This window comes from Struthio camelus, chromosome 1 (genome assembly GCF_040807025.1).
Source record: "Struthio camelus isolate bStrCam1 chromosome 1, bStrCam1.hap1, whole genome shotgun sequence".
In the NCBI taxonomy this organism is placed as follows: Eukaryota; Metazoa; Chordata; class Aves; order Struthioniformes; family Struthionidae; genus Struthio; species Struthio camelus.
The window spans coordinates 28,762,200-28,788,777 of NC_090942.1; the positions used below are offsets into that span (position 1 = coordinate 28,762,200).

At 48.1% G+C, this 26,578-nt stretch overlaps 1 protein-coding gene across 2 annotated transcripts; it reads left to right on the plus strand.

The window, feature by feature from the left end:
- The first annotated feature begins 1,460 nt into the window (after positions 1-1,460).
- Positions 1,461-23,189, plus strand: WNT2 (Wnt family member 2). Of its 2 annotated transcripts, XM_068931182.1 has the most exons (6): positions 1,484-1,926; positions 3,422-3,645; positions 6,793-7,070; positions 10,273-10,537; positions 12,168-12,247; positions 21,269-22,583. In XM_068931182.1, exons 1-6 carry the CDS (start codon positions 1,847-1,849, stop codon positions 21,275-21,277), a joined length of 936 nt encoding a protein of 311 aa, XP_068787283.1. In that variant the 5' UTR covers positions 1,484-1,846; the 3' UTR covers positions 21,278-22,583. The 2 variants fall into 2 exon arrangements, with proteins under 2 accessions (XP_068787282.1, XP_068787283.1); XM_068931181.1 differs by lacking the exon at positions 12,168-12,247 and having other exon boundaries at positions 1,461-1,926; positions 21,269-23,189.
- The last annotated feature ends 3,389 nt before the right edge of the window (positions 23,190-26,578 follow it).

The following is a 26,578-nucleotide window of genomic DNA, read 5'->3' on the forward strand; positions in this document are numbered from 1 at the left end:
GTGAGTGATAGCCTGGAAGACTGAAGTCTTCTCTCCACATAGTAATAGCTGTAATTTTGCTGCCTGAACAAGAGATCTTGCAGGGTGTTGCTTAACTTTCTTTTTCAAGATTTTCACCTGGGATTGATAACTGAAGGCATCTGTTAGGAGCAAGAACTATGCAGTCACAAAGTTATGCAGGAGCCTTCAGCGTTCACTGTCTTTGTTACAGCCGAAGTGGGCTAACTTTAAACCAGGGAATTTCTGCTAAACTCAGGCAGTCCTGTGTCAATGATGGTTTGTTTTTGGAATACTTGCAATCCTATATTTGACCTCGATACCTAACATGAAATAAAAAAGTTGCTAAAGTTCGTGAGTCCAGTTATCTGGCAACCATCAGCCCCCCGGAAGTGAAGACTGCTTCACTTGGAAGCTCTGATTTACGCACAAACCGTGCCCGAGACTGTGCAGTCGGTGTACAGTGCTGCTGTTGGAATAATTCTCATCTGAAAGACCAAGATGAGTTGCGTTTCCGAGACCTGCGGCGCGGGGCGGGCCCGCGGGCTCGGGCCGCGTTGGAGGCGCCGCCGCCGCGTTTGCCGGCGGGGAAGGGAGGCGCGGTTCCTCCCTAATAGCTGCCATATGGAAACCTCGCGGAAACCTCCCAGGGAAGGTCCCTTCTGGGCGCCGGCTGCAACTGGCGGGGGGCTCCGGGACCGCGACGCCCGAGCCCCCGTCCCCCACGAGTTTCCGAGGGGAGCCGAGGCGGGCGGGCCGCTGCGGCCGCCGGAGGGCCGGGCTGCCCTGCCGGGCCGGCTGCCCGCGGCCGTGCTCGGGGCTGCTCCGCTCCCGGCGTCGCGGGGGCCGCCCGGGCGAGGGCCGCGCTCGCCCCGTCGCGGCGGCGGCGGCGGCGGCGCCTGTGCCCGCCTCGGCCCCCGGGCCTGCCCGCCGCGGGGGCGAGCGGAGGCACCGCGGCCGCGCAGGGGCAGCTCGCCGCCGGGCGCGCAAGGCAGCGCCGCGCCCGGGGGATGCGGGGGCCCCGCGCGGGGCTGCTCGGGCTCAGGCGTCCGAGCAGAGGCTGCAAACGTCGGAGCTGGCGTGTGCGAGGTGCCCGGGGTTACGGGAGGGGGCGGAAAGTCGCTACGCTCCTGACCCGCTTCTCCTCCGGCAGGGAAGCTGCAGTCTCATTTTACGCTCCGTGTATAGGGGTGTGCGTACGAAATAATAACACTTCGTATCATTATCAAACACCGAGGGGTGCCAAGTGCTGCCGGTTTTTAACAGTCGGAGCCGTCTTCGCTGCAGGCTCAATAGCGGATCGCATGTAACTGGTAACGGTGGTGTGTTTGAACGAAGTGTCTGGGAGTAGGATTATTGGACAGCAACTGGCTCATCGGGATTCCTTGCCTAATCAGAGGTGTTACCTCCTCCTCTTCCCCCAGTGTCTCTTGACATCATTTCATCCATCAGAGTTTCAGAGAGAGGGAAAAAAAACCACACGCACAGAACCCACCCAGTCTGTGAGCAACCCACACCAGCCCCTCAGCTTTGCTGGGACTGCAGGGAAGAGCTGGATCAGGGCACAGACGAGGGCTGGGAGCAGGGCTGCGCTGCTGGTCCGCGGGGTCTGGCGCTGGGCAGAGCGAGGGGAGCGCGAAGCCTTCCTTGCCCGGGGCAGCATTTCCCTTCGTCCGGGAGCAGAGCAGCAGACGTGCGCCGGGGCAGCCGTGAGATGGGCACGGTGAGAGGCTTGACCCACTGAAGAAAGAAGCGCCCAAGGTGCGTTTGCCTCTGGCAGTAATTTTTGTTCCATGGGATTTCTGCTGCCCCCCGCGACTGAACCGATGTGGACTGAAGCGTTCCTAACATGAACTTTCTCTCTGGGATCTGGTGGTCTCTTCCGCTGGTCTTGTTCTGGGCAACCCCGCACGTCACCTCCTCATGGTGGTAAGTTTTGTAACTCCGAGATTTTTATTTTATTTTATTTTATTTTATTTTTGCTCTTGGGAAAGGTGGGGCCGGATTAATTGCAAATTCGGGAAGAACCCCCCTGTGCCTCTGCCGGCTGGCCGAGCGGAGCTCGCCGCTGCCAGCCGCTCCCTTCCCGAAACCCCAGCCCTAACGCCGCCGGGATTAGGCTGTCAGGCATCTCCTTCCACACCCAGTTTCTCCTCCCCGTCCTCACCCTTCGCACGTTAAAAAGACCAGTTCTGCTGTATAATCGTCGCAGGGTAACTGTTCGCTGCGAGGGGCCGGGAGGGGATTTGAGCAAGCTGGAGCCAGCGGGCCAGGCTGCGCGGGCAGCGCCGGGCGGGCGGGTGCGGGGCACCGCGGTGCGCGGGGGGGGCGCCCGGCGGGGCTGCCGCCGGCACCCCGCAGACGCGCTCACCCGCGCTCGGCTCACGCCCGCCCTGCGCGGCGGGAAGCGCCGGAGCCTGCTGCGAGGGCACCGCCCGCGCAAGGCGCCGGGCTGCTCCTCTGCCCGCCGGCTGCCCCTGCCTGCCTGCCTGCCGGCGGGGGCGGGGTTGGGGTCCCCCCCCCCGCCCCCGCCCCGAAATTTCTCCTCCCTGGACTGAAAACTGCGAGGGGAAAGGGAGCACTGTCCGCCCGCAGGGAGCACAGCCCCGTCTTCAAACGATGCTGGACCTCGTTGCGAGACGTCTAAGGGAGCTGCAAAACCCAGCTCCGTTTAAGGGGTGGAATGGGAACAGAAATCTCCTGCTCAGGTTGGGGACTTAAACCAAACCTAAACAGGAACATCTTAGTGTGGAAGAGGGGTTTAACTTCTACTTATAAACACGGCGAACAGGGGATACATTTAGCCTTGACGTTGGCTGACATGGGATCAAAGCCTGATTTATCAGACTGAACATTTTTCAATAAAATGACTACTTCTGTGTCCATAGTCTATAAACGTTATTTATTGCGATGGCTTTTTGTCATATTGTCTTTTAACTGTCACTTACATATATATTTTGGAAGTCACAGCTTTAACGATTTTATGATCATATAAAATAATGAAAACACAAGAAAAGGACATTTTCTTCTGTTTGACCGCTTCAAAAGACACCTATAGCGGTTTGGGTTTTATAAGAGGTACCTCTCTAAACATTTCAGGACTAATAGAGAACATCTGGGTACAGATGATGATGTAATTTAATTTTTGTCAAGTTTTTTTTTTTTTTAAGTACTACACGGAGGAATAATAACAGCGGAGATCGGGGTCCTTCGAAATGCTCCGATGTTGTGTCTTTAAATAATATCAAGGTGTTTAAAGGATTTCTAGCAGAGGAGCAAAGGCAGCAGTAGCTGTGGATCCGTCCAAGAGAGGACGTCCAGGAGCACCCTGCCGCCCCGCCGGCGCCCTTCCCCAGCGGCCGCCGGTGGGTGCCCCGTCCCGGGCCACCCTCCGGCGCTGCCCCTCGTCCCTTGCCTCCCGCAGGTACATGGGGGCCGTGGGCTCGTCGCGGGTGATGTGCGACAACGTGCCGGGGCTGGTGAGCCGGCAGCGGCAGCTGTGCCGGCGGCACCCCGAGGCGATGCTCTCCATCGGCCGCGGCGTGGCCGCCTGGACGGCCGAGTGCCAGCACCAGTTCCGCCAGCACCGCTGGAACTGCAACGCCCCGGAGCGGGGCCACCGCCTGCTGGGCCGCGTCCTGCTGCGCAGTGAGTGCCGCGCCGGCGGGGCGGGCGGGGGCGGCCGCCGGGCCGGGCCGGGCCGGGCCGGGCTGGGCTCCTTCCCCCGCGCCGGGGGGGCGCCGGCAGCGCGCGGCCGCCGCTCCGCGCTGCTCCGCGCCCACGCTGCCCGCGGAGGGCGGCGGGGCGGTCCGCGCTGCGCTCGCTGCTCAGCCTGGAGGCGGCGCGCGGGCCGCCGCGGGGCAGCGGTGACGGCCCGCCCCGCGCGGCCTGGCCTCAGCTTTGTTCTAGCTGCGGAGCTTCGGGAGGGGAGAGGAGAGGAGAGGAGAGGAGGAAGGCAGGGGGAAATGCAACGTCCTTCTCGAGCCTCCAGGTCACCCGAACAGCACATAAATAGAAAGAAATGCAGCTTTGCCTAAAACCCTGTATCACGGCGCAAAGACTAGGGCCAAGGTTCAGCAAGGGTGCTCAGGCTGTTTAGCCCTGCGGTTCCAAACTTTTGGGTTTAACAGAAGCCCAAACTGCAAATGAAGGGCCGCAGAGGAGCCAGGCTCCAGCATCCAGCGTGTGAGAAGGCGCCCTGCAGCGCAGCCCACCCCGTAGGGCCGCAGGGATGCTCTGTGGCCTGGAAGGAGCCTCCCGTGTCCAAACAGGGCTCAAGCGCCTCAGGGGGAGCAGAGACGACACCCCCTTCCCTTCCCAGCCCCTTCCACAGTCGGGCTCGCATCCGAGCACTTTCTCCCCAAAGGGCTGAGGTAGCGAATGGTTACCGCAGGGCCGGGGTGCTGCGATCTGCTCCCTGCAGCCTCCCACCGCCTGGGCAGCGGTGTTGTCCAGGCCTGCAGGAGGAGTGCCCGCGGGGTCTGTCAACTTAGACCCTGCGGGCAAGGGTAGCAGGGGCACAGCTGATGTGGGTGAGTGGCTTTAGGCTTGTGAGACACCAAGCAGCTCAGGGCTGCAACATGCTTCCACCAGGGCAGAAGGCGGGGGGAAAAGTTCGTGCTTAAGTGTTTTTTTTGTTTTTGTTTTTTTCCCTGTGGATGCTGTTGCCATCTAAATGTTGGGCTTAGCCATCTAGTGAGTCTTTGGACTGCTTATATGATCCTTTTGAATCAAAGAAAGGGCTCAGATCTGGCCACAGGGCTCTTATCCCAGTGTTGCCATAAGCTAAAATTCTTCTAACCTGCAGCTCTTTCCACCAAAGGCCATGCACGGGCATACTGACGCGGTGAGGGCCGGTGAGGCTGACCTAGTGCTGGCACTTGTGTCCCTAGGCTGTCCCCGGGCCATCTGAGAGGGGCTCAGTGGGGTCAGCCTGTGAGCGAGGGCACGGCAGGGAGAGCAGGGACATGCTCTGGGGCCAGCCTGGCGGTGGGAAGGAGAACAGGCTGCCCTGGGCGCTGACCCGAATTGGGTGTTGCACCCGCATAGCATCAGACGACTAGGAGTCGGTGCCCGCCTGTGCGTCTGGTAGCAAGCTGCTGCCCGTAACTGGCTTGGTGCTCCCTTGGCAGTTGCGTGTGAGTAAGCAGCTACGTCACTGCTCGTTTTCAGCTGAAGTTTTAGATGAGGTTTGTCTGGCATACAGGAAACCGTGTCTGGCAGATCATGTCCTAAATCTGATGAGACAGTCAAAATACAGTTTTTCCAAAATTGAAAATTTTCACTCTTGGCTCATGGGGGAGAATCAAGACATAAGGCTGAGTTATACTCTGAGCCTGATTAGACAGTGATTGCAACGGGAACTGTAGCTTGATATTTCTCTAATTTAAAATGAAACCTTTTTGATTAGTTTAATAAACTGAAATGAGACCTTTCCAAGGACATCAAGTGTTTCTTTTCGATAATAATTTCCAAAACAGTTTTGTTATATCTGAATATATTTTCTCAGAAATGAAATCCTCAAAAGACAATGTTTTGTAACAAGCCAAGTTATCTTGCACGTGATTTTGAAGCTAATATAGGCAAAGTCAGGATTTTCCCCAGTACTTCTGTAAGTTTTAAGTTGTCATTTACCAAAGGTTTGCCCAGTACTTAGTACTACAGGGCTCATTCCTATTTGAAGCATCTAGATGCTACTGGAATCTAAATACTAAATAATAAGTTATATGGTGTAATGTCGAAACTGTCTCACCTGTCCCTGCGGTAAAGCAGGGATAACAGTGACTCTGTGTGGTCCTACCTTACGATGAAATTACTATATAAGGCTGACAAATCCTCACAACAGGCCTGTTTGACTCCTAGTGCCTTAGCTACTGCACAAAAAATGTCCTCCTCACAACTTCCGTGCTAAAAACTTTTAAAATCTGAAAATACCTTGTTACCGTAAAGAGACTTGTGCCCATATGACATAGCTCTGTATTGTACATTGCTACATCTTAAAACAGACTTAAGCCATTATTGCATTGAAGTATGTACCTGGCAAGGAGTAGGTATATTTTAGTAGGCATAATATGCATAGCCCTTAGCATGCTAACGTGTCTTTGATAACAGTGGGCAAAGCTGTCTGAACAGCTGGCATGTGCAAGTCACAGCTTGAGTCTAAATCCTGCCTACAGTATGACCCGAGCAGTACAACTGATTTAGTGGAATTGGTTAGTGGGAATTAAGGTGCCCAGGCGTAGTTCTAGAGAGAAAACTTATTTAACTTATTTTCAGGAAATAACACCAAAGATCTCTTGGTCTTTTAAACAAAAGAGATTATCCCAAGAGCCTCAGAAGAGGGAAAGCTAGTTTCAAAAGCTATTGGCAGCACATTGTAGAATACATGTTGTTTCACTGTTCCTATTAAATAATTTCTTATATCTGTCTCTGAAATAGCACTTCATATATTTTTCTAAAGTGGTTAAACATGGCCGAAATACCAGCTGTCCTGTTAATGTATCTGTACAACACAACTGATCTGTGAACGTATATTAATCAATATCAGAAACACACTTTTAATGTTTTCCAACTCCAGCAGTATATTGATGAGCTTTTACGAGGGAGGGGTTCAAGTTTAAGCCATGACTAATTCTGACTCCAGGGAATGTGTATTTTGTGTGATTTCAGCCTAGTTTCAATCTTCTGCTCCGCAAAAAGTCCAGGATAACTGACTTTTAACTGTTAAAACTGTTTAGAGTTGGGGTAGCCACCCAAACTATCTCAACGGTTTTTAAAGCACCCTCTTTGTTTCAGGTAGTCGGGAATCTGCTTTTGTACATGCCATCTCCTCCGCCGGGGTTGTTTTTGCTATCACAAGGGCATGTAGCCAAGGGGAATTGAAATCGTGCTCCTGCGACCCCAAGAAAAAAGGTTCTGCGAAGGACAGCAAGGGTCATTTTGACTGGGGTGGCTGCAGCGATAACGTCGACTATGGCGTCCGATTTGCCAGAGCGTTTGTGGATGCCAAAGAAAGGAAGGGGAAAGATGCGAGAGCGCTGATGAACCTGCACAACAACCGAGCTGGAAGGAAGGTGGGTGTCTGTCCCCTCAATGTCTTGCTATGCTCGCTGTGAACTCCTATAACTCTGGGGCCCGGAAGAATTTATTCTCATATAAATCTCTTGGTCCTCACTGGGCGATCTCCACAGTTAGACCAAGGATGGGATGAGCGGAAAACTGAGACGCTATTTCTATTTCCCTTAGAGGCTCAGCATAGCAGACATTTCCACACACACTAAATGCTGCCACTTAACAGTGTTCCTGTCTGAGTCGATCGGATGATTCGGTGCATAGAAAGTTAGGCACAAGGGCAAGTCTTTGCAGGATGGCTTCAGAGAGGGGTTGTAGTTTGTGCTTAGTCATTACACCAGGCCTTGTACGGAGAGGCGTTTTACTTTTAGTTAATAAACAATGGGAATTCCTAAGGGAGGCTGAAGGCTACAGACTTTACTCTTAAAGAGTGAATTCAAAGTGCTATTGGAAAAAAACCCAGTACTGTGTATCCCTCTAGGTACATAATAAACCTGAACACAAAATAAGCAAAGGTAAAATACAGTTACGTCACTTTTTAGGGAAATAAAAGCCATAATAAATGTCACTCAAAAAGGCTTTTGCCTTTGGACATGATCTTCTCTAAACAAGAATTCTTCTCTAAACATTGCATTAAAATGATATGCTTTAATTTTAACAAGAAGTCCTTACTTTTTTAATTGTAGGTGACAAAAAGGAGTAGTTGCCAAATGCCATATTGTCTACTGCTGGTGCAAGGACTGAGGAATAGATACACTGATATTTTGTGTTGGTATTTATAAATAATAAGAATAGTACCCATAACTGGAATGTACTGTTTCACTATTCAAAACATACAGTAAAATTCACTGCACCCACAACGTCTGAAACAATGCAGAAAAATAATGCAGAGCGCTAACTCAAGCATTCTTTTAGTGAATCTTAGAGACTTTGTTTCCTGTCTTTTGTTTCCTTTAATGTATATTCAGTAGGAAGCAAATTTTTCATATTCTCCTGTCCTTTTGTATTAAAAAGTTCCCTTAATAAACTGTGAGAGTATTTTGTATTAACTGTTCCTTATAAGAAAAATGATCCAACTTTAGTTCTTCGATGAATTGTGTGGAAAGTAGATGATTTTCCTGATAACTTTTTCCTCTTTAACATCTTTTCTCCACCTGCTTATTGTCAGCAGATATAATGCATATGTGATATAGCCAGATAAGGCTATTCAGATCAGTGACACATGTGGTTAGTGAAAAAAAATGCTAATGCGACTGTCTTTCTGTTACTGCCTAAAAGAGACTGCGGTGTACCACACAAGCAAAGACTACGGGGTAAATTACTCCCTGCTGTGAAGTACTTCCTGTAATAGCTGAGTATCTTAGTAAGTTTTTTTTTTAAATATGCAAAATGATAAGGTAGGATTAGTAGGTAGTTAGGTTTTTTAGAAAAAAAGATCACAAAGAGATTTTGTAAGCGTTTTAGATAAAATTAGTCAGTACACTCTCCCATGCTTTAGGATTGGTTTTGTGATGGGTGCTGCTGTTTTGCACCCGTGATGTAGCTGTGCAGGTTTAGCACCTGGAGTCCCGTGGGTAGCTCACCCCTGGGCGCGCCTGGCACACGCGCGTGGGGAGCACCAGCTCTGCCCCCAGCTTTTTCTCACCCCAAAGGGGAGGCCTGTGCCGATAGACTCCTTTTAGACCCAGGCTATTCAAATTTTAGTCATTGGAGATGCATAGGATGAATATTTGCAGTAACCCCATATGCATCAAACACAACGGTATGCTGCATATCAGTGAAGGAACATCACTGACTCAAAGAAGTCCTATATCCTGATGTGCTTCTTCAGATATTCAAGGCCTCAGTCCATCAAGTCACATACAGGCAGTTTAACTGATTTTTACTCAGATAACTAAAAATAAGCACGTGCTTAAATTCCTTTCTGACCAGAATCCCAATTTTGCAATAGCACTATTGGCAATGCAGTTGGGCTGTGGGAATGTCAGTGACTTCTTTGAAGTAGTCAAACAAATTGTTTACAAGTTGGAGAGTAAATTAAAAGTACTTTGGCTATATAACACATTCTTGCTTTCTTACTAAGTGCTTGATTGGAAAATGCCACCCCGCTGTGCATCAGTCTCACTTCTAATCATGAAGCATTTCTCTCTGTTATCTCCCTCCCATGATCCTGTTCCTCTTGTACAAAGTCTAAATTGTTCATATTTCATGAGCCCTTAAGGCATAAAGTTTATAGATCAAATATCCATGTCTTAAGAATTAGCAATGAATTATTTATTCTATATGAACCCATCTGTTTTTCCCTAACATCAGGCAGCAGCTAGCTTGAATGTCTGAGGTGAAGCTGAAATGGCTTTAAGACTATCCAGACATTAAATTAATGATGACAGTGATCTCTCCTGTGCAAGTTAATGAAGGTCTGGTTCTAAAATGTTTGTTAAAAAGTTTATAAGTAAGTGTTTTACAAATATCTTGTTTTAGAGTTTCACATAGATCAAATGACTAGCTCAGGTATGACGCTTTATACAGTCTCTGCAAAATCATTTTAATAGGAAATGCCTGTTAATTTCTTGGCAATATTTAAAACACTGTCTACATCTGCACACACATTTAGACACCACGCCGAAGAGCTGTCTGACAAACTGGATGTTTTTGTAAACTTTTTCAGTAAGTTTAGATACAATTACATTAAAATATTCTTTAACAATTTAGTTAGCACTGAAAGTCTCACAACATTTTAAGATATTTTTCTCTACAACAGAAGTATTCATGGCAATGAGCAACCTCATAAAAACGAGATAGAGAGGTTCAACATGGCAATGCTTCAGCTTGAACAACGTTAAAACTGGCTACCTTTGCCTAGCAAGGGGCTGCATTTTTTGTATCCATTATCCACACTATTTCTTACTGTCCGTATATGGGCTGTGTCCTAGCATGACAGTGTCGTATAGCTCTTTAGGATGACTAAAAGCAGGGGGACAGGTAAGACCACCACCCAGAAGACCGTTTGTATGGTTGAGGAAAGCAAGCAGAGTAGCCCAACTGTGTGAGGCTAACTTGATGCTACCAGTGGGTGTCACTACAGACCGTGATTTTGAGACCCATTGCAAGCCTGGCATTTGCAGAATCAATGGAAAAGGATTTTGGAGAAGCATAAATTACAGTTTGTTTTACCTGTGTATATTTTACTGCGTTTCTAAACAGGCCGTGAAGCGGTTTTTGAAACAGGAGTGCAAATGTCACGGTGTGAGTGGATCATGCACTCTAAGGACCTGTTGGCTGGCCATGGCAGACTTTAGGAAAACAGGAGATTATCTGTGGAAGAAATACAATGGAGCGATTCAGGTGGTCATGAATCAAGATGGCACTGGTTTCACTGTGGCTAATAAGAGATTTAAGAAGCCAACTAAGAATGACCTGGTATACTTTGAAAGCTCTCCAGACTACTGTATCAGGGACAGGGATGTAGGTAAGCCTCTATCATTACATGTGGTTTTATTTCAGACATTTGTATTTTGAAGGTCAAAAATTGCCATTATGATTGAGTTTATATATATAAAACCCATACATATAACCAGAAGGAAGCATGAAGGAAGATTTTCTGGAAGGACAGCTCTGTACAAGAATAACAGCTCCTTGATGTCTCTAGATGTATGATAGACAGTTGTTCTAATATAATTTGGCAGGTTCTTCAAGATGATATGAAGCCCTGTTGGACTGTAGCATACGAGCACTGTCAGAGAGACTCTGCAAGGCTGAAGTTGTTTTCAGGACAGATTTGGAGTTGATCTGGCCCATAGACGGCCACATACACGCTTGCATCATGCAGCTCATCCACAACTGCAAGATGTGGCTGCAGCAGACCTGAGTCCACGCTGTTCGTATTATGTCACCTCCACTTACGTTCCTTCTCTTCCATACAGTCATGATAGTGCTGTAAACTACCGAGGCAAGAGCAGGCTGATGTCTTTCATTTGCACATCCCCCGGCTCCCTGGGGCCCGGGGTCCTCTTGCAGGGGACGCACCTCTCCCGCAGGTGACAGGAGAGTTTTGGCAGCTTGGCGCAAATCAGCCTCGCACCAGCCAGCGCAGCCGCCCACAGCACCATGAAGCTGCATGAAATCGCGCAGGTCTGTGGGGCACAGCACGCCCCACGAAATGACATACCTGTTCAGACAATGTTGGCTCAGTCCATGATAGCTCTCACGTTTTCTGAAGAGTCTTGCCAACCCCAGTGGGATGAGACAAAGTTTCAGGGCTGCTGTTAACACTGAATTTTTCTGCTTTCAGAGATTTTGGTAGAAGCGCACTTAACAATGTTATGGGGCTCAAGGCATTGCCAAGCAAACGCTAATCATGCTAACAGCTCTTAACCAGTGTATAGTATTTCCTGATGTGACAATTAAAAACTAGCAACAAAAAAACCCAGAAATCTGTAAAAGTCAGAGCCAGAGTGAGTAATGTATGAAAGATGTTGTGGAACTAATTAATAGGTTGTATAACATACCAGAGTGCAACCCATATGACATATCCGTATCTGGATAGCAATGCAGCTCAGCTCTTTTTGGCCCCACTACGTATTTACAATCCAAGTTTACTTGGGATAAACATTGCAAAACAACTGTATTTAAATAAGAACAATATGTGAAATCCTGGTCATGTACTATTGACTTCAGTGAACCCAGAATTTCATCCACTACACTTAAGCTGTATAGCCTTTCTGATTAGTTAAGCAGTCAAGGTAATTCATGGTCAATGTTACAGCTTTTGCAGGTGATGCTTATTACCTGTACAAGAACATACTGTTCCTTGAATAGTGACTGATAATGTACAGCCTGATATTTTAATCCAAGTGAGTAAATGGGCATATAGTGGTGTTGAGCACAGATTGACTTTGCAGACTGGGATTTATTCAAAACTTTATTTCTTGAAGCTGCTTCCTTTGTTGTAAAATCTGTGATTTTCTTCCACCTAAGAGGAGAGCCAGTGTGCAACCCACTTATGTGTCAAAAAGCCAGTTCATAATGTCTTTGTAGTGAACCTAATCTGATATGGCAGACTCGTTGTCTTAGAAGAGAGTGGGCATTTTTCACTGCAGGGTATTATCTTCACTTGCCTGACTCTGTCAAGCCTGCCCGAAGAACGTGGAGCCTGACATATGCTTTCGTTCATCTCCAGGTAACACTTGATGAGTTTCTCGCTGCTCTAGAATTCTGATAATGTATTTGTTTTGAAGAGTAGATTTTTAGAAAGTAGTGTATCTTTAATGGGATAAAGAATAATTCCATGCTTATTCTAATGAAGCAAAGAAAGAATCAGATAAACAAAAACTGATCTGACTTGCACAGAGATAATAGCAGCAGCTGAGCAGAATATTTTCGTGATTTGTTTTATTTTTCCGTGTTGCCCACTCCAGAGTGTTAGCCCTGTGAAACGCAGAGAATACAAAAGCTGAGTTTGGAAATACGTGGACAGCATCTCAGTGCCAGCAAACTGTAATACCGCAGTACTTCACTGTGTCCTTAAATATAGTTCTTTCACTCTCCAGGGAATTCAAGTCATTTAGTGCTTCAGAAAAGCAGTACATCTAGCAATTGATTGGTATTGGGACTGAATGAAAGATTCCCAGAGCAAATTTTATGAAGTATTACAGCTTGACCAGGAGGCAGCTTCACAGGCTGTAAAATGATAAAGACAACATGCTCCGTGGCTTGTATGTGTTAACACATGTCAATCAGTAAATTAAAGGTGCTCAGGAATTTTATCGTCAGTGGCCTGTCCATAACAGCAGGCGTCTCTGCTTCCTCAGTGGCCCTTTCTGCCTCCATGCTGGTTTTCCTGTCCTGCGGCGGGGCGGCTATTCGAGGTGCTGTCCTTGGGTGCACCCACGAGCGCCCGACGGCCGGCCTGCCTGGGAGAGGCAGCTGGCCAGGCATGCTACCACTGGGGTTTTATTACCTTTTTCCTGGAAGGAAAAGAGTAGTCATTGCTTTCAGGAGTAATGCAGGTCGAAAACACTAATAGCAACGTGTTAATAGCAGGTGAATGTAATAAGCACCTCTTGTTTAGTGTTAATGTTTCAAGACTTTTTAAAAAGGACCGAAAGAAGGTTTTTGGAAGTGTTCAACATTCTCTTAATTCCACTCACACTGAAGCCAAAATAATTTTTATTCACAATTTTTACTCGTAATTCGACAGAAACAGAGTTAGGACACCTAAGAGTGCTTTTGAAAAAACTTGCCAAGAACTTCCTAAAAATTTTGACACATTGCATAGCCTTCCCTTATATTATCATAAATTGCCAGCTGCCAGAACGAGCAAAAACATACCCAGAGCTATACAGAGCAAGAGACCTTGGCAGGCCTGATAATGCTGTAAAGGGAAATGAAGTGAAGGTTACACCAATGACAGTCCAGGTGTACCACACACATACTGTCTTACCCTGGATGTATAACTTCACATGAGAAATGTTCTGAACAAAAAGATGCATTGTCTGCTTATAGACATGAGAAACATTTAGAAACATTTTAATTTCTACAACATGTGCTGTTTCAGCATCCATGCAGGCTAGGCTGATTGAAAGCTGTTGCAAGTTTATCGGGTTTTGAACATACCAGTGGAAAAGTGGAGATTGCTTCAAGAATTAAATGTTTGTGCCGTTGTAGTGCAGATGTAACCAACTTACTGGCAGCTTCTTTATTCTAGATTTGTCGCCTATAGAGCCTATTTAAGCAGAGGAATGTGTTCCTGCAAAATAGGGAGAAGAAAGTCTTCTTGGCGAGGGAGGGTGTGGAGGTGCAGGGTGCATGGCGGGAGCTCCCTGGTGAGGGCATGGGGCTGGGTGCTACTGTTCTGGTAGCAGCTGGGCTTCAGCTGCGGGAAGCTGTTGGTGGATGAAGTGTTGCTAGGACAGGCAGAGCGTGTCAGGGTGTGTTTGTGTACTGATGAGCTCAAGCTGCTGCAATGGTCCCCAAAGGCCTGCTGGAAACCAGTGTACCTCCACCTATTCTCAGTTATGTACTGGTTTCTCAGTGCTAGCTCTGGGTTGGGTGCTCTCCAAGCTGGCTTTGCTGCCTCTGCCCGTGGCTGCACCCCACAGGCAGACAGACAGACAGACAGAGGAAGGATGGACGGACAGACAGACAAGGTGCTCTAGCTGTACTTGAGGAATCGCCACCTCTGCTGCCCAGGTTCAAGGTGCTGCAGAGATACATAATCGTGGCTACCGGTGCCACAAACGCCTCCCCCGTGGGGCATCTGTCCCACTGTGCCCTAGGTGGCGACCAGCATGCCCGGGGTGACTCGCCTTGGACCCTTCACAGGGTCGTGTGCGTGCTGGTTTCTTCCTGTCACTGCCCCACGTAAGCAATTTACTGCATTTCTGAGATTCATATGGCCAAGTTCAGAGTGAAAGAAAAATGTGAAATTAAAGTATAGCTTGTAACATATTGGTGTTGGGTGAGATGTGTTAGTACTTTAAGTATGTAACCTGTGGAGGGAAACCAATTCTGATCTAGGTCAAAAGCTTTTCACTAAAGTTAGCCACATACAATCAGTCCCTGTGTGACTACTTGGCCTATATCTCCCAATTTACACATTGAAAACATATTGGGTGAAATCCCAGCCCTGTAAAAGCTGACAGTACAACTTCCAATGACTTCAATGAGGGCAGGAGTTGATCCCCGAAGAGCTGAGGAAATGCTAGTATCCTTCAAGCACATTTCTGAACAAGCTCTGGCAACGAAGCAGCATAATCATTCGAAGATCCTCTTGGATCTTAGAGATTATGACAGCTATTAGTGGCTACAAAAATTTAAGTTAGACGCATGTTTACTGTAAACAGAGTCTGGACAAACTTTTTTTATCAGCACATTTCTGTCTCTTCATTGCTGGCCTGCAAAATCCCAGCTATTCCAGACAGGGCTGCCTTTTGCGTGCACTGCCGTTTTCCTTACGTTCTGCTCTGTTCTGCGTTAGGTGTAGGCTCCATGTGGATATTTCTTGATTTAAAAAGTAGCTTCAGAGCTACTTCTCTTGTCAAGCTGCATGTGTGGAAACTAAGTTACTGTTGCTGAGGTTTTGTGTTTCAGGGTCTGTTCTCAAGTGAATGCCAAGTAATGAGTTTTGTTCCTTGAAGACAGATTTTTAATCAATAGAAACAGAAGGGAAAACCTCATGTTATAAATAAAGGAATATATTCATTTTGGTGCTTTAAGAATGGGAAAAATAATTTTGAACTTTCAATATGTTTTGCTCAAGAAAATAACATGGGCAAACAAGAAGAAGAGGTTTGATGTGCAGGCCATAAAGTTGGCAATATTAAAAGGTGTGGATATTTTGGCAGGTACAATGTTATGCACTGGCATGACAATTCCAAAACTCGACCTAAAAACAGAGTGGTTGCATGAAAAATTTTGGCAAGTAACAACATATTCCTGCCTCTTAAGTGATTAGGAGGTTCATTACACATAGCAGAAAAAAGTAGAAAATTCTGCCTTATTTTGTTTAGTTTCTTTCGTTGTTGCCATCACCTTAGTATCTGAATGCCTTCCAAGGGGTGCAGTAATTTCTGTGTCCAGTATTTGTCAGTTGTTGTTCATTTTCTTTCACATGAAGGTGAAAGGGTGTGCTTGTAATAGTTTGATTTATTTTGGCTTGGCTTTATTCTGAGGTGAGATGAGCATGTGTGTTAAGTATTGCCACAGAGTTTGTGATGTTTCGCTGTCCACGGATCTGGAACACACAAACAAAACGGCTCTAGGTCCTGGTCCTCCCTTGCCAGGAAGAAGCACCAGCTTGCTGCAGTGAAGGGGTAGCTGTGCTGTACAGTCAGTGCTCAGACACTGCCCCGAGCCCTTGACGCAGTGTGCGCGACGTGGTGTGCGCTCTTTGATGTCAATGATGGTTGCAAAACCACAGAGCAGGTGCCTGTGCATCCAGGAGCATCCATGCTTAATCCCACTTGTGCCGTGTTTCAGAAGTCAGCAGTCTTGAAGCTCCCCGCCTAGGTAGGAACGCAGGCAATGATTATTTCTGAGTGAGACTGGCTGAATTCTTCTAACTTTTTGGTTCTGGGTTTGCCAGAACCCAGGCAAAGCGACAGAGATGTTGAAGATGCTGTTTGAACTTTTCAAAAACTTTGCTTTCGGTCAGAAACTAAGCCTTTATGTGAACCTGTTTTCTCTTTAGTTGCACTCCAGGGACTATTTACTCTCTTCACCTAGCGGCATAGTAAACATTACTCTTATACAGTGGGTGATATCGTATGATATTGACTTTCTGTTAGAGGATGAAAACTTTTTCTTTTGAAGCCGGTGGCAAAACTCCCAGGGAAATCAGTCATGCCAGCATTTCACCTATGCTATTCCATTCATGCTCTCTTTCTCTGCTGTATAATTTCCCCAAACATCTGGAAATCAGAACTTGCGAGTTGGAAAATAACCTGTGTCTAAGTTAAGGACTGCTGTTATACCTGACCAGGAAAGTTCCTGCCCCTAATCACAGCAATTTGTAATGAACAGGGCCTGACCTTAGGTAAGGGTTGAAGGGAAGTTTTCCTTCCATGTCAAGGAAGCAAACAACATAACCCTCTCTCTGCTCAAGTTCAAGAAGGCAAACTGAGACGAACAGTTGCTTTGCTTGTTTGCCACTGAAAGCGTGATACCTGGCTGACAGCTGCGTGACTGTAGCGCAGTGAAGGCTATCAAGTGTCCAGCTCTTTTCACACAAATCAAATGCAGAAAGCAAAACACCAAGCAATTTGAAATCTAACCCAAATCACGGTTATTATAGAATATTGTCCTTGACATGCGGCATTACAGAGCCTAGGCATACCAGGATTGTGTTGCTGGGCCCCATCAGCATGATAAAACAGCACACAGGGCAAGGAGAAGAGCAGATGGGGAGCCGCATGATAGGAACGAGGAGGAACCCGTGCAGGGCAGTAAGCAGGGATTCACAACAAGTGCCTAATGCAGACCATCAATCATACCCGCCACAGGCTTGGCCTCTATAACTTCTTGTCTGAGCAGTGAGGGCAAGACAAGCAAAAGTGGTTATTCAATGAATGTGTTTTGCCCAGTCTTGGATGCAATAGATATTTCTGTGTGCTGACTGCTCAGGTGTTTCAGCAGTTTGCATGGTGTCGTGTGCTGAGAAGACGGTGGTGGCCTAGAAGTGGGTTTGATTTTGATTTGTTCTCTGCCACCGGTTTCCTATATGAGGCCAGGGGAGCTGCGTGGCTCTGCATCCTCCTGAGTCCTTGGTCCTGCCTGAACTGGTGGCACGTGATGGCCCTGGAAGTCAGTCCCCCCCGCCCCCACCCCCCATGCAAGGAAAGCAGCTGGGAAAGCAACCGTAAAGGAGGCCGGATGGGCATGAAGGACAGAAGGAGTGCAAGGGGGATTAGGCAGCTCTCACTGGGGTGGGCAGCTGCTGCTGGCTGAAGGGACACTGGTGTCTCCTCAGGATCCCCAGCACTGCACCTCGCCTACGAGGAAGGCGAAGAGCCTCTAAGATACCCGCTCTTGTTTTATCTCCTTTAACGATCCTCCCACGTGCTCTTGAGCGGCCTCGGGGCAGCCCTGTCCTTCAGAGTGGTGCCTGCCCTGACTCCCTTCACCTGGGGGCCAGCCCCCGTGTCCCAGCCCCCGTGTCCCAGCCCCGGTGTCCCAGCCCTGGTGCAGATGGCTGAGGAGGGGGAGCTGCACGGCTGGGGGGGAGGGGGTGTCTAAAGGCACCGTGTGCAGGGGCATCATGGTTTCCCTTGGGCCAGGTGCAGCATGAACTGCCGGGAAGGGAAACGGGGAGTTACTGCTGTTTCCCTGGGGCAGAACACTCCTGATACAACGTGGCACCGTTTTTTACATAAAGGTTAGGTATTCTCTCAAGTAGGAGAGACTTCACCTTAAACCGCAATTCAGCTGCCTCCCGGCAGTGGCTGCATCCAGCGAGGCCTGGGAGCGGCAGAGCTGGGGCACGGCAGAGCAGCCTGAGCCCAAGGCTGCTCGATGGGCAGTGGCCACACCATGCCGGTTGTAATCTGTGTCTGTGGATAGGGACCGCCAGCCCCATGAACGGGCTCATGGTCGAGGAGCCTGAGCAGAAACAGGATTTATGTGGCTGGTGATGCAGGAGCCCATCTCGAGGCACGTCAGAGTGGCACCCCCCAGCCTACCGCCTTTCCCCTTTTGGGTATCGGGCAGCTCCATGATGTCCCCTCCATTGGCACTGCAGCACCTGCAGGCCCTGGAGGCGCAGGGCCTCTAAATCAGGGGCCTTTTCCCTGCCCACAGCAGCCTGGCAAGGGGCTCCCTGGAGAAGCCGGTCGAGCGGCTCTCGGCATGCACCGGTGCAGGCGGGCGCAGGAGGCCAGCAAAAGCCCCGCTCCTGCCGTGTCTGAGGCCCGTCGAGGGCAGCCTGCTGAGAGCTAGCCTGGGCTGAAGCGGTTCCTCTTTGGAGAAATACAACATTATGCAAGACTGGTGCTGCTGCGGAGAGTGGGCGCCCTCATGGAAGGGAAGGGAAGACCCCTGAGCCAGCAGGCACCTGGTACAGGGTGTGTAAACACGAGCTGGGACATGCTCTGAAGCTAGGGAATGGCTGTTTAAACAAAGTGGACCCAAAAGAGAAGCCAGCACACACCACAGTGACAGCACGTGCCATGGCTCAGTCCTTGCAGGACGGCGGGAATGGGCACGTGTCTCTGCAGCCTGGTGTCTCCTCTGCAGCGCCCAATCAGCCACAGCAGCAAGGACTTGGAGCTGAAGGTTTCCAAGTGTTTAGCTGAACCAGTGAGCTATAGATTTCTATTTCTGGCCCAATGAATACTTAAATAAACTGGAGTAGGGACTGTGGGAGAGATGACGGTGATGCCGCCTAGGGGTGGAAACGCTGCCCTGGGACATCAGCTCAAGTCTGTGCTGACTTAGATGCAGCAAGAACAAACTTCCCCACACCTTGTTTAAGAGCCTAAATCACATATCATTCATGTGAAATGAATACATAGTCTGAGAAGACTTTACTCAAGGGCCTGAGACTAAGTGAGCTGTACGCTGGGGACAGCAGTTGGGGAACAGCATCTGCCACTGCCCAAGTGTCTGGGCTTAGGCCAGAAAAGGCATGAAATCTCACTGGTGCCGGGGACAGAACTACATCAAATGCACACATACTTAACGTGGTGTGAAGTGGCCTGATACAACAGTAGTAGTATATACAACCATAAGTAGACTACAGAAAAAAATTATCAATGAGAGTCTCTGCAGCTTAGGTTTTTATTAATTAAAGGTTTGATTAATTACAGATATCCTGTTTTATGCAAATTCAACAGCTGTGGTATAAAGGCTGAAGTATTCCCTAAGCTAAGTATTAGATGAACTCAGGTGTGGTACAGTAGCGGTTCAGGCATGCACAATTTATTTAAAGCCAGTATTTGTTGCAAGTACAGTAGTAGTAGTATAGTAGGAAGGATCACAGCAACTGGGAGGATAGTCCTAATTTATATGATGAAGTACTTTTCTCCATCAGGTAGTACCAGTGGGGAGCCACATTTAAGAAAGTGAGATGCTTTGATTTGGATCAAACAGGATGACCTCCTTTCCTAGTGAAAACTGGAAAAATAAAGAAACGATATTAAAAATCATTTTTGCAGGAATCTTGCAAAAATAGTTTGTGTCTAGGAAAGCATCTCAAACGAAAAACTCCTCCCTGCCTGAAGGCAGCAGGTTGTAAAAGGGCTAGCTATGACAGTAAAGCTGCACAAGCCCAGGAGGAAAGAGAGGGTCTCGTTCTGTTTATTTTTGTTGCTGACTCTCAATTAGTCTGAAATCTCTGTAGTCTAAGTATAGTAGGCTTGAGAATCTGTAGTCTAGGTTTCCTGGAGAGATTTATTAGGATTTTGTTGGTTTCATTTTGAAAGCTTAGTCTATTACATAGGGCAAGCGCTAACCTCACTTATCTCAGCGGATACCAGAAGAGCTTCAATGCGGCTAGTCCGGGTTTATGCTCCTTGATTTGGGATCAGTGTTGCTGCCTTCCGAGGCTCCAGTTTTGTGTTCAGGTTATGTTCAGTGAAGCATCACTGATTTTATGCTGGTAGTTGGCAAGAGGCACGCAGAAGAAAGGAAGCTATACTTCGGTTGCTCTGAAGTGACCTTTCTGCTTAAGTTCATCCAATTCTTATACACCCTGGGAAACTCATACCCTGGGGAACCTGCAGTCCTACCCACGTTGCAAACGCTAGAGCACTCTCTGCCTTTCCAAGCACTTCAACCCACTAAATGTGCCCTGGCTGGCCAGATAACACAATAGATGCTACAATATCTTGCCAAGAAATGCTCCAAGAAGGTGAATTGAGCCATTTAGTGCCACATGGAGATGGGCAGAGCCATTTCAGTCACTCCAGAGAAAGTTTAATAATATGTGATAATAATAATACCAGTGACGTGTTTTTCTACCGCTCTTTCTGTCCATAGCAGTCTGTAAATTACATTTGTCTAATCTATATGTAGAAAGAGGAGAAGAAACCCTTGTACTCAATCTCTCAAGCCTAGAGGTGTCACAGAGCAGCCACTCTCCAGCCGTCTGAACCAATGCATGGAGGGGCTGCAAACCAGCACGGCGATGCTGCGCGCTTGGGCGCTTCTGCTCTCAGCCTTGCAGAGCCAATACCACTGGCGGCACGGTCCCACCGCCACTGCTGGCCTGTCCCTCATGGCTGCAGTGCAAGGGGCTTCGCCTTTCCCGGCCCAAGCTCCTCCGCAGAGCCTCTGCACCCCCCCGCTGGCAGCCGGGCTCTCCTCAGTGGGGCCAGATTTTACCCATCCCTGAGGGCAAGGTGGGCTTGCAGGGCTGCAGCGGGGAGGGTATTCGCTCACTAGAGAGAAAAATGGGGCTACAGAGAGATGGAGCAAGGCCCCACGGTGCTAACAGAGTCGGGCATAGCCTTGAAGTGTTTCACCAGTTTGCTCCTTTTCACCTCCAGAAGTGACTTTCAGAAGCCAGGCTGCCCAGAATTTGAGACCGAGTGTACGTTCTTGTAGCCATTTCTCTTGTTTGGCATTGAATCCCAGGTGATGTGGTGCTAGCGCATCACGTAGGTTGCAAATTATGTTTCCTGTACTTATTTTTCATGTGTTTTCTGCCATTCTTTGAAATCCACCCACTACTTTTTCAGCAGGTGTTTACTGCATTTCTTTGTAGGCTCTCTAGGGACAGCCGGCCGGGTTTGTAACCAGACCTCCCGTGGCATGGACAGCTGCGAAGTGATGTGCTGCGGCAGGGGCTACGACACGTCGCGTGTCAGCAGGATGACAAAATGCGAGTGCAAATTCCACTGGTGCTGTGCCGTGCGCTGTCAGGACTGCCTGGAAGTGGTGGATATACACACTTGCAAGGCACCCAAGAGTGCTGGGTGGATCTCCCGGACATGACGTTTGGGTGCCGACACTCAAGGACAGCAACATTCGCCCTTGCTGATCTGTGCAGGGAATGCTTCCAAGGCGTTAGCTGCTTTTATGCAAGATTTGCCTGTGCAAGTTGCCTGAGCAACGCACAGAAGTTGCTCAGTAATCACTATTAACTCTACAGCATTCAGTTCACATTCCTACATGACAAGGCGGTTGCATAAATGTCTGTGTGCAAACTGATGCAACTCTGGCCAGACCTACTTCTGCCAATACTCTTTAAGCTAGCGTACCACTCACCTCTGGAAAGCATTGCGGCAGGTTGTTCATGGGATCAGAAGCACAGCAAGATTTAAAGGTGCAGCATTTCACAGAGCTCCGCACGGCCTTTGACACCTGCACAGGATACGGTTTGCAAAGGCTTCCTTGGAGGGACCTCGTGCTGGGCGCAGCCATGCCCTGGGTGCTGAGTTAGATGGGCTCTAAGTCTGAACACTGGTTGGTAATTCCTACATAAAAGACAATTTGATGCTGGGGGGGGGGGGGGGGCGGTGAGGAGAGTGTTAAAGGCTTTTCCAGCGGTGGCCGTGGCTACCTGCTGCAGTGGGGAGGCTGGGCTGGGCCAGAGAACTGCCCCGGGCAGCTGCCACCGTCGCGGGCGCGCTTGGTCTGTCCTCTGCATGTGCTGAACATGCAGCAGATTTGTGTTAAGTAGAAACTGTCCCACAGTGAAAAGCAAAGGAAACAGCAAGAAATGTATTCACTCACAATATTTTCATTTACTGTTGAAGATGTGAAGCAAGTGTCTTAGTTTTCTACGAAAACTTCCCATAAAAGATCATTAATATCAACCACTGATTTTTTTTTTTTTTTGGTGATCTGAAGAATCAAAAAGGGGAGATTTGTTTCTCAGCCTGGTGACTGTGGATATAGGACACTGAGCTACCTGGGACTAAGATTTCATATTTTTCACTTGCTGAATAAAGGCAAAACCATTTGCAGCAAGCTGACTGAGAATGGAATGCCTTGTCTCAATAATAATCTGCTTTCTCTCTGAAGAATCTATTGACTTTTCTGCTCTTTTAAAGCTAATAAATGAATTAAATATATCCAAACTGATGCTTTCAGTTCAGATGGGGACTTCCACATCTGATTTTCTCCGAACACATCCTGCAAAAATTTAAGGCTATGATTAAGAGTGTAATGGCCCTTGACGGAGGCAGTTACAAGGCGTGCCAGATCGCTGTTCTGGGCTTGGTTTTGGATCAGCGCAAAACAGCAAAGTGCTGGAAATATGTGTAGGCCCAGAAATTGTAACCTCCTTGGAGAGAGATTGGGGAGCTATGGCAGACAGGGAAAAGCCTTCTCTCCCAGGGGCAGGGACCAGCAAATGAGGCAGGACCAAAAACGGGACCTCTGCCAAAAAGTCACACATGGCAGCCCCTGAAAGGCTATGGAAAAGCACCCATGAGGCCGCGAGGCAGGCAAGGCAATAAAAAATAGCTTGGGAAAAGGGGATTGAACAGGTGACAGAAAATGTTTTAGATAGATACATGGAAAATTTCTATATAAAAATGGAAAAGACTGGAGGTACCTTAATGTGCAAAAACAGTGTGTAAAAAAGTAATATACAAGTAGCATAACATGAAAATAAAGTTAGTTGAGTACTCTGGTATGTTTTTTTTAAGAGTCTTAAAATAAAATGTTTGTTTGCATTCAATTATCTTAAAAATCAGTCACTTAAATCTGAAATAATTTAAAAAATATTTATATTTAAAAAACTAAAATGAGCAAGTCATGTCCAGAAGGCACAGCTAACATTAAAAGATTAAGATGATACAGAAAGGTATTTGTTTAAATGAGATATTTTCAGTTACAGCTTATAGCATTAATGTTATGATGATAGTTAGAAGTCCAAACTCTCACTCCTCTGGGCATAAACCAACTGCTGGTGTGAAAAGCCCTGTCAGCATGTTGGTCTGCAGTGTGTGCGTTACACACACACACACACACACACACACACACACACACACACACACACACACACACAAAAACATAGATGCACTGTCGCACTTTAAGATCAGCGCTTATACTATTGGCCTCATTACTGGAAATTCTGGCTCTAGGCTGGATAAGCAAAATTTCACACCTAATTGTATTTAAGGTAAGCCCTAAGGAGAATTTTTATTAAAATTTCATTGTGAAATTAAATCCACATGTAGTTCACAGTCTGAACCATATCACATTTTAAGCCTTAAAATTAGAGAACTTAAAGGCAATATAGTATTTTATTTTTTGTGCCAAGTGTTTTGAAAGATTGAGAGCGTCTTTTGACTAGCTTACAAATTCGTCATGTAATAACGCTGAAAATACTTTGAACTTTTGGAAAAAAAGGAAGCAGCATTCCTGCAAGGGAACGTGTTCTAGAAAGTTAAATAAATGATGATGAAATCGGCATCAATCTGATGCTGCTCAAACGTAAGTGCATCATTTGGTTAATACACTAGAAAATAAATATACCTGAATTCTACAGTCCCATCTGTAAATGTTTCTGGGCTATTATATTAAATTATTCTGGTAGAAAAAAAAAAACAGGAAGCACAGTACAAGACTGTGAAAAAGTCACCCACCTTTACCTTACATGAAAATGTAAGCCTAGATGTGAGTCCTGTTACCTAAGTCTTCATTTTACCTGTATAAGAACTGGTCTAGGAATAAGTAGCTTTCCGATATAATGCTATTTTAAATTTTCATTTCTCTGAACTGAGGATTTTAACTTGATCTCATCTTACAGGAGACCTTGTAGTTCTAGGAAACAGCATAAACCTTTTTTAAAAGCTTGAAACTCTTGAGAGGTAGCTGGTGGCATATGACAGGGCTTCTTCTCTGCAGTTGTGTATCATCCTGTGCAAATAATCTGAGCAGAAAACATAGAAAGAGATCCCATTTTAGGTGCTTTTAGATACAGTGCTGATGACTGTTTGCTGTGGCGAGCCAGGAAGCAGAAGCCATGGAAGATGAGCGAGAGGGCGAGCACGAGCTTGGTGACTTGCTCCCTTGGCATCAGGGGAAGACACAAATTTCTGCTTCTGTCAGTCATGGAAAGTTTTGAGTGATGATAAATGCGTGGGAATTTCAGAGATTCTCTCTGACCCTCCTCCCCCCCTCAATGACGCCTCCTCGCTGTTGAGGGTGCTGAACTGTTATCTGCTACCTCCTGTTTTTCATGATCCTCACATTTGTGGATGCATGGTGACTTGGTCCATGGGAAAGGTGCAGCCCACAGTGTCAGAGAAGGGCTGAGGGCGGAAGGGGCCTCGGGAGCTCCTCTGAGCCAGCCTCATACAGAATGGGTTGCTCAGGGCCGGGTCCAGGTGGGCTTTGAGTTATCGCCGAGGACAGAGACTCCAAGATCTCGCGGAGCAACCTGTTTCAGTGTTCAATCAACCTCATAGTAAAGAAGTTTTTTTCTTATGTTTAAATGGAATTTCCTCTCTTTCGGTGTGTGCCTGTTGCTTCCTGGCCTTTCCCTGGGCACCACTGAGAAGAGGCTGCCTCTGTCTTCTTTACCCTCCATTCAGGTATTCATAGAGGCATTTATTAATACACAGTGAGAACCCTCCAGAGCCGCCTCTTCTCTAGGCTGAGCAGGCCCAGCTCTCGCAGCCTCTCCACGCAGGGCAGAGGCTCCAAGCCCCTAAGCATCTTGATGGTCCTTTGCTACACACGTTCTGGTAGGTCCACCTCTCTCCTGCCCTGGGGAGCCCAGGCCTGGGCCCAGCTCTCCAGCTGTGGCCTCCCCAGTGGTGAGCAGAGGGGAAGGCTCCTCTCCCTCGCCCTGCTGGCAATGCTGTTCCTTGTGCAGCCCAGGAGGCTGTTGGTCGCTTTTGCCACAGGGGTGCATTGCCGCTCATTGCTGCTTTCCTGGTAGTAGCTCCCCAGCCTGCCCCAGGGCACCAGGTTATTTGTCCCCAGGTGCAGCACTTAGCAATTACAGAATCAGACTCACAGAATGGTTGAGGTTGGAAGGGACCTCCAGAGATCATCTAGTCCAATCCCCTCTGCTGAAGCAGAGTCATCTAGAGCACATTGCACAGGATCGTGTCCAGGCAGGTTTTGAATATCTCCAGCGCAGAAGACTCCTCAACCTCTCTGGGAAACCTCTTGCAGTGCTCAGTCACCCTCACAGGAAAGACGTTTTTTCCTCAGGTTCAGATGGAACTGCCTGTGTTTCAGTTTGTGCCTGTTGCCTCTCGTCCTGTCGCTGGGCACCACTGAGAAGAGTCTGGCCCCATCCTCTTGACACCCTCCCTTCAGATACTTGTACACATTGATCAGATCCCCCCTGAGCCTTCTCTTGTGCAGGCCGAACAGGCCCAGCTCTCGCAGCCTTTCCTCATAGCAGAGATGCTCCAGTCCCCTCTTCATCTTCGTAGTCCTCTGCTGGACTCTCTCCAGGAGCTCCATTTCTCTCTTGTACTGGGGAGCCCAGAACTGGACACAGTACTCCAGGGGAGGCCTCACCAGGGCTGAGTAGAGAGGCAGGATCACCTCCCTCCATCTGCTGGCAACACTCTGCCTAATGCACCCCAGGAGACCATTGGCCTTCCTGGCCACAAGGGCACATTGCTGCCTCATGCTTGACTTGTTGTCCACCAGCACTGCCAGGTCCTTCTCGGCAGAGCTGCTTTCCAGCAGGTCAACCCCCAGCCTGTATTGGTGCATGGGGTTATTCCTGCCTAGGTGCAGGCCCCTGCACTTGCCTTTGTTGAACTTCAGGAGGTTCCTCTCTGCCCACCTCTCCAGCCTGTCCACGTCCCTCTGAATGGCAGCACAGCCACTCCTCCCAGTTTAGTATCATCAGCAAACTTCCTGAGGGTGCACTCTGTCCCTTCCTCCAGGTCATTGATGAATACATTGAACAAGACTGGACCCAGGACTGACCCCTGGGGGACACTGCTAGCTACAGGCCTCCAACTAGATTCTGCGCCACTGACCACAACCCTCTGAGCTCGGCCATCCAGCCAGTTCTCAATCCACCTGACCGTCCACTCACATAACCCACGCTTCCTGATCTTACCTATGAGGATGTGATGGGAGACAGCGT

Bases quoted from the DNA above. Each gene is read 5' to 3' on its own strand.
- WNT2 (XM_068931181.1), top strand. From the start codon at position 1,847: ATGAACTTTCTCTCTGGGATCTGGTGGTCTCTTCCGCTGGTCTTGTTC. The intron at 3,646-6,792 runs GTGAGTGCCGCG...TCTTTGTTTCAG, and splicing joins GGGCCGCGTCCTGCTGCGCA to GTAGTCGGGAATCTGCTTTT. The intron at 10,538-21,268 runs GTAAGCCTCTAT...ATTTCTTTGTAG, and splicing joins TATCAGGGACAGGGATGTAG to GCTCTCTAGGGACAGCCGGC.